General features: G+C 49.8%; 1 protein-coding gene across 1 annotated transcript; it reads left to right on the plus strand.

Moving 5' to 3' along the window:
• The first annotated feature begins 3638 nt into the window (after positions 1–3638).
• On the plus strand, positions 3639–6117 carry LOC134057381 (olfactory receptor 14A16-like). The gene has a single exon (XM_062514370.1). The coding sequence runs from the start codon at positions 3639–3641 to the stop codon at positions 4569–4571; it is 933 nt and encodes a 310-aa protein (XP_062370354.1). The 3' UTR covers positions 4572–6117.
• The last annotated feature ends 619 nt before the right edge of the window (positions 6118–6736 follow it).

The following is a 6736-nucleotide window of genomic DNA, read 5'->3' on the forward strand; positions in this document are numbered from 1 at the left end:
CATCTTCTTCCAAAGCACCTGGGCTTTGCACTTTTCTTTCCTATGGAAGAAAACATCCATCTCGACCACACGCCCATGGCCAAAATTGGGATTCCAGCTCCAAAACTCCGTACATTCAAGGATTTCTCTCAAGGGAAAGCTTCCAGAACAGAGAGCTATGGCTGCCCTTGGTCTCTGGTGGCCGCCTTTCATCTGCTCCTGAAACACTGGTGTTCTGTGCTTTCCTTCCTACAGAAAAGAACTGTCCTTATCCTCCAGATTTCCATGTCTGAAATTGGTATTCCACCTCTAAAATTCCGTATATCTGGGGATTACTCCCAGACAGAATCTGCAAATAGCAACAGGTCTGGCTGTCCTTGGCCTCTGGTGACTGCACCACATCTGCCCCTGCAACACGGGGGGTCAGCTGTTTCCTTCCTATGGAGATGGTGGTGACACCTTTGGGACCTCATGGCACCAAGTTCATCACTGTGGCACTGCTGGGCTGCATGGTGCCAAGGGGCCGGTGTGAAGCAGCAGGGCTGTGTGGAACCAAGAGGCCATTGTTGCATTACAGGGCCTCGTGCAGCCAAAGGGGCACTGTGATCCTGCAGGGCACCGTGGATCCTTGGAGAACATTGTGGCATTGCAGGGCCCCATGGAATCATGGAGACCATTGTGACACTGTGGGGTCCCATGGAACCAAGGGGACATGGAAGATCTCTGGCTGGCCTTGGCCTCCTGGGGGCCACCTGGCAGGTCTGGCTGATCCTGGCATGTTGAGAGCTGCCTCTCATCAGCCCCTGGAACACTGGGGCTCTGGGCTTTCCTTTCTAAGCAAAAGAGCCATCTACCTTTGCAGGTGCGCAAGGCTGGAATTGGACCTCATTGTAAAAAGTTCTCCATATACAAGGGTTGCTCCCAGCCAAAATCTGCCAGGACAGACAGCTCAGGCTGGCCTTGGCCTCCTGAGGGCTGCCTCTCATCTACCACCACACACTGGGACTCAGTGCTTTCCTTCCAGTGGGAAAGAACTGCCCTCCTTACCAAGCTGCCAATGCCCAAATCTGGGATTCCACCTCCAAAATTCCATTTGTCCAAGAACTGGGCCCAGACAAAAGTAGCCAGGACAGGTCTGGCTGCCTTGTTTTCTGGTGATTTCCTCAGACTTTGAGCAGAATGTTTTCATTTGCCAACACCTTGGAGATGGTCCAGAGATCAGTAGGCAGCACTAAATGGAATGAGAGGACACAGTGTCAAATTGTTTAAAGGGAACAATTGGGTTGGATATTAGGAAAAAAGTTTTTCATGGAAAGAGTGATAAAAGTACTGGAATGATCTGCCCAGTGAGGTGGTGGAGTCACCATCCATGGATGTGTTAAAACAAAGACTGGATGTGGCAATTTGGGCCATAGTTAAGTTGAGGTGTTAGGGCATGGGTTGGACTTGATGTTCTTGAAGGTCTCTTCCAAACTAGTCAATCTGTGAAATCGCTGAATTCTGTGAATTCTGTGAATCTCAGAAGTTTGGGTTTGGAGGAAGCCAATGTATAAGGACAAAGGAGCTCTGTGTTCAGTGGAGTGGAGATTGGGGACAGAAGAGAGCCCAGGGAGGGATTGAAGGGAGGTTTCATAGATAGAGGATCCTTTGGACATAGTTGAAAACAGCCTGAGAAAAAAAGAAAGAATTGATGCCAAGAGCAGATGGGATGCTCCAGACAGGACCCAAGGTTAAAGAAATTTCACTCACAGGGCAGGGCTGTAGTGAAACCTGGCATCCAGAAGGAGTCTGGAGCAGCCCAAGGCTTTGTGTGTGCAGGCAGAGGCAGGCAGGACGCAGAGCTGTCAGCAAAGGAAGGGGCCAGCCAGGTGGGGCAGCCGGGGGATGAGGACAGCCTGCAGGGACAGAGGGGCAGGGCATGGACACCGTAGGACAGCCTGGGCTGCAGAGGGCACAGGGATGGGCAGCAGCTGAAAGGCCCTGCCAGAGCCAAGTGCTGCAGCACTTTGGCCATGGCTGCTGGCCCTGGGCCCTTGGCCAGCAGGGGACAAGTGAGCCTTGCTGTGCTGGGGCCTCATTGCCTCCTTGTCCCTGCTCAGCAGCCTGGCAGGGGCCGCCCCATGGTGCTGCCCTTGGCATTGCACATCCCCAGAGCCCAGTGCCCCGGGAAGAGCCCTGAGCAAGGAGGGAGGGACAGGATCTGCCTTGCCAGGGGCTGGGGCTCAGCCCTTGGCCCTTGGCATTGCTGAGACACATCCAGGTTTGCTCAGTAGCACAGACACCTTTCCCTTGTTTGTCCCCACCTGTCATCACTGACTGCAGTGTTCTGCTCTAACTGGAACCTGGGACAATTACTCAGTTGTGTTCCTTACTGGAATCTATTAAAACTTGAAGAAACTTTGCAGTTTGAATATGACTTTGAGTTTTTGTGAAGATTTTAAGCACAGTATGGGGGACCGTGTCTGATCTAAACAGCATCCAAGCCTCAAGAGGGTCATTAAAGTCCTTGTGCTGTGTCTCTGCTAGTGAGCTGGGCTGGGCTCCAAGGACACAGAGGCAGCTCTTGGCAACCATGAAAAGCTTCAAAAAGACCTTTCTTCTGATTTGCAGCTCTTCTCCCAGCCCAGCAGGGCTGAGGGCACTGCCTGCAGCCATCCCAGGCACAGCACAGAGATCTTCAATCAGTCAGGGCTGGGAAGATGCTCACAAGTGCCTGGGGCAGAATCACTCCCAGCCCTGGACACAGGAAGCCTCTGGCTGCAGGACAATGCAGCTGCAGCTCCTGCAGTGATCTCCTAAAGCTGGAACATCCCAATGCCCACAGACTCTGTGAGTACATTCTCTGATTCTCTCTCCTGTAGAGCAGCCAGGGGTGCCCAGGGCTGTCCTGCAGAGCAGGGTCCTGCAGCCCAGGGTGCTGTGCTGGGCAGGGACTCTGCTGCCTGCCAGGGACAGCTCTCAGCCAGCCCTGGGAGCTGCTGCCAGCACTGGGGGACAAGGTCTGGGTGGAGGGAGACAGCTGGTGAGACTTGGAAGTGTTCTCCTTGTGCGGTGAGGATGGTGCATTGATCAGGACTGATCCCAGCACGACATTTAACTCCAGAACATTTCCAAATAGATTATAAAGGGAGCACAGCAAGTCAGGGGCTGCATAAAAGGTAAAATCCTGATTTTATAATCTACTGCTCAGGGTTGCCTAGATAAAAAATTGAACATTGATATTCATATCTCTATTCAGGTTGAGAACAATAAGAACAATTTCTCTCAGTTCTGAATAAACAAGGCAAAGAAAGAAATCATCACAGGGTCCCTTCCAGGCACCATCAGTGTCACTTTTCCAGCCTCCTCAGGGTTGCTCTGACTTTGCCATCAGAGCCTGCAGAGGCAGAGCTGGCCCTGGCAGTGCCCTGTGCTGGGAGGGGTCTGCAGGGCAGAGCTGAGCCCCCAGGGCTGGGCTGGGCTCTGGCAGCACTGGCAGGGCCCAGCCCTGGGCACAGGGAAGCAGCAGCTGGCAGGGAGAGCTCCAGGCAGCAGAGCCCTGGGCAGGCAGTGGGGGGAAAGTGACACCAAGCTGGGCTGGGATATTTCAAGTCATCTCCAAATCAAACTATTCCATGATTTCTTTTTATTTTACAGGTCCACATTCCCAGAGTGCAGAAATGTCCAACAGCAGCTCCATCAGGCACTTCCTCCTGCTGGCATTGGCAGACACGCGGCAGCTGCAGCTCCTGCACTTCTGCCTCTTCCTGGGCATCTCCCTGGCTGCCCTCCTGGCCAACGGCCTCATCATCAGCGCCGTAGCCTGCGACCACCACCTGCACACCCCCATGTTCTTCTTCCTGCTCAACCTGGCCCTCACTGACCTGGGCTCCATCTGCACCACTGTCCCCAAAGCCATGCACAATTCCCTCTGGCACACCAACAACATCTCCTACTCTGCATGTGCTGCTCAGGTGTTTTTCTTTTCGTACTTCATGTCAGCAGAGGTTTACCTTCTGACCATCATGAGCTACGACCGCTACGTGTCCATCTGCAAACCCCTGCACTACGGGACCCTCCTGGGCAGCAGAGCTTGTGCCCACATGGCAGCAGCTGCCTGGGCCAGTGCCTTTCTCTATTCCCTGCTGCACACAGCCAATACATTTTCCCTGCCCCTGTGCCATGGCAATGCCCTGGGCCAGTTCTTCTGTGAGGTGCCCCAGATCCTCAAACTCTCCTGCTCACACTCCTACCTCAGGGAACTTGGGCTCATTGGTCTCAGTGGCTGTTTAGCACTTGGCTGTTTTGTGTTCATTGTTTTCTCCTATGTGCAGATCTTCAGGGCTGTGCTGAGGATCCCCTCTGAGCAGGGAAGGCACAAAGCCTTTTCCACCTGCCTCCCTCACCTGGCCGTGGTCTCTCTGTTCCTCAGCACTGCCTTTTTTGCCTACCTGAAGCCCCCCTCCATCTCCTCCCCATCCCTGGATCTGGCCCTGTCAGTTCTGTACTCAGTGGTGCCTCCAGTCCTGAACCCCCTCATCTACAGCCTGAGGAACCAGGAGCTCAAGGCTGCACTGTGGACACTGATGACTGGAAGGTTTCAGAAACTGTGAACTTTGCCAATTTCTGTGAGTTGCCATTTTCTCCTAGTCACTTGTAATATGAGTCATTTTTGAGAATTCTTTTTTTTTTTCTTTCTTGCCGAATGTTTTTACCTTTGTTTTAGTCTAATAATTTGTGCACAAAATCACGTCTATATTTGTGATATTTTTTTGTCTCTCCACCTTTTCTGTGGCCCCGGACTCTGTCCATGAGGGGCTCTGTTCTCTGTAGCTTTAAATGAACTAAAGGATCTCCCAATTTTTTTTTTTTTTATTGGGGATCTCATTTCTTTGAAGCTTCCTTCTGCTCCCTTCTCTAGAGCTGCAGCAGCAATATCTGTGTGCAGAGGTGGGGGCAGGTCAGGGGTGGCACAGCAGCTCGGCTCCTGATGGCCACACCATTCCTCATCCATTAATATTTTTACAACAAAAAAAAAACTTTACACTACTCTTAAAAAAAATACTATATATATACAAGTCATACTAAAATTACACAAAATACCATAACAAAACTACAAAAAAATTTTTTAAAAAAGCACAAAAAACCCCCCAACAAAATTAATATAAATCATAGTTTAACCATTCCCCATAACCATACCCCACCCTCTTATCATCTCTTACCAAACTAATAATAGTACTAATTTTAAATTATCATTTAAACCTTATATTCTTAACAAAATAATTACTATTATAAAAATCCACCTAAAAACTACCCATTTAATACTCATCCAAACTAGATATAAACCAAAAAAAAACCCCCAATCTTAACTAAAACTCGAATTCTAAAGCATCAAAAATTACAACAGTTCAATAAACAAAATAAAAAATAATAAAACAAAATGCAATCAATATTTATTCACCAAACCTAATTCACAACAACAAAAAAACCCAAAATGTATATTTCCCAAAATTTAAATACAAATATAAAACCTAACTACAAACATGAAATCTAACTACAACCACCCAATAAAATAAACAAAAACTAAAAAATCCTAAATATTATATAACAAATATATAAATATACATCAAAACACCAAAAAAATAAAAAAACCTTCATCCACACAACGACTAGAAAACAAAAAAAACCATAACAACACAGCACACATTCACAAAACACAACAAAAAAGATACATGACACAAAAAATTAAAAATATATAAATCAAAACTATCAAATAAAAAATCATGAACCATTAATAAAACAAAAGTACCCAACCACCCAACACTATTTTACTTATTATCACTTATTAAATAAATTATACTAAATCTAATCAAATTTATTTCTATCAATTCCAATAACTCACTTATAACACAGGCCAGGTGCCATTGCCCACCTGGGCACACTGCTGGCTCATGTCCACCCTGCTGTCCATCACTGCCCCCAGGTCCCTTTCTGCCTGGCCCCTCTCCAGCCACTCTGTCCCCAGCCTGGAGCACTGCAGGGGTTGTTGTGGTCAAGGTGCAGGACCCAGCTCTTGGTCTTGTTAAACCTCACCCTGTTGGATTTGGGCCCTGGATCCAGCCTGTCCAGGTCCCTCTGCAGAGCTCTCCTGCCCTCCAGCACATCCACACTCACACCCAGCTTGGTGCCATCTGCACATTTGCTGATGGTGCACTGTGCTCCCTTCTCCACATCATCAATAAAGATGTTAAACAGGACTGGGCCCACACTGATCCCTGCAGGACACCACTGCACACACGCTGCATGTGGCACCATTCCCCACCACTCTCTGGGCCCCGATGTCCATCCAGTTCTTAGCCCAGGTACGGGTGAACCGCTCCAAGCCACAGGCTTCAGCTTTTCCAGGGAATGCTGTGGGATAGGGTGTCAAAGGCTAAAGTTCAAGTAGACAACATCCCCAGCCCTCCCTGTATCCACCAGGCCCTGTCAGAAAACTCCTGGTGGGCAGGAGCTGGGCAGGAGGCAGCCGTGTGCCCTGGCAGCGAGGCAGGGCAGGAGCACCCAGGGCTGTGGGACCAGGACATCAAGGACGTGGATTATCCAGGGCACTGGGGCCTGGTTTGGGTTGCCCAGGGCAGGAAAGATGTCTGGCAGCTGGAGCAGGGTGAGGGAAGGGCCTCCAAGGTGGGGCTGGAGCCCTTTGGCTGTGAGCAGAGGCTGAGGGAGCTGGGCTTGTCCAGCCCGGAGCAGGGAAGGCTGAGGGGCTCCTCATCCCAGC

Source organism: Cinclus cinclus, unplaced genomic scaffold (assembly GCF_963662255.1).
Source record: "Cinclus cinclus unplaced genomic scaffold, bCinCin1.1 SCAFFOLD_32, whole genome shotgun sequence".
NCBI classification, from domain to species: Eukaryota; Metazoa; Chordata; class Aves; order Passeriformes; family Cinclidae; genus Cinclus; species Cinclus cinclus.

What these genes read in the sequence shown, in the direction of transcription:
- LOC134057381 (XM_062514370.1), top strand. Translation starts at nt 3,639, where the DNA reads ATGTCCAACAGCAGCTCCATCAGGCACTTCCTCCTGCTGGCATTGGCA.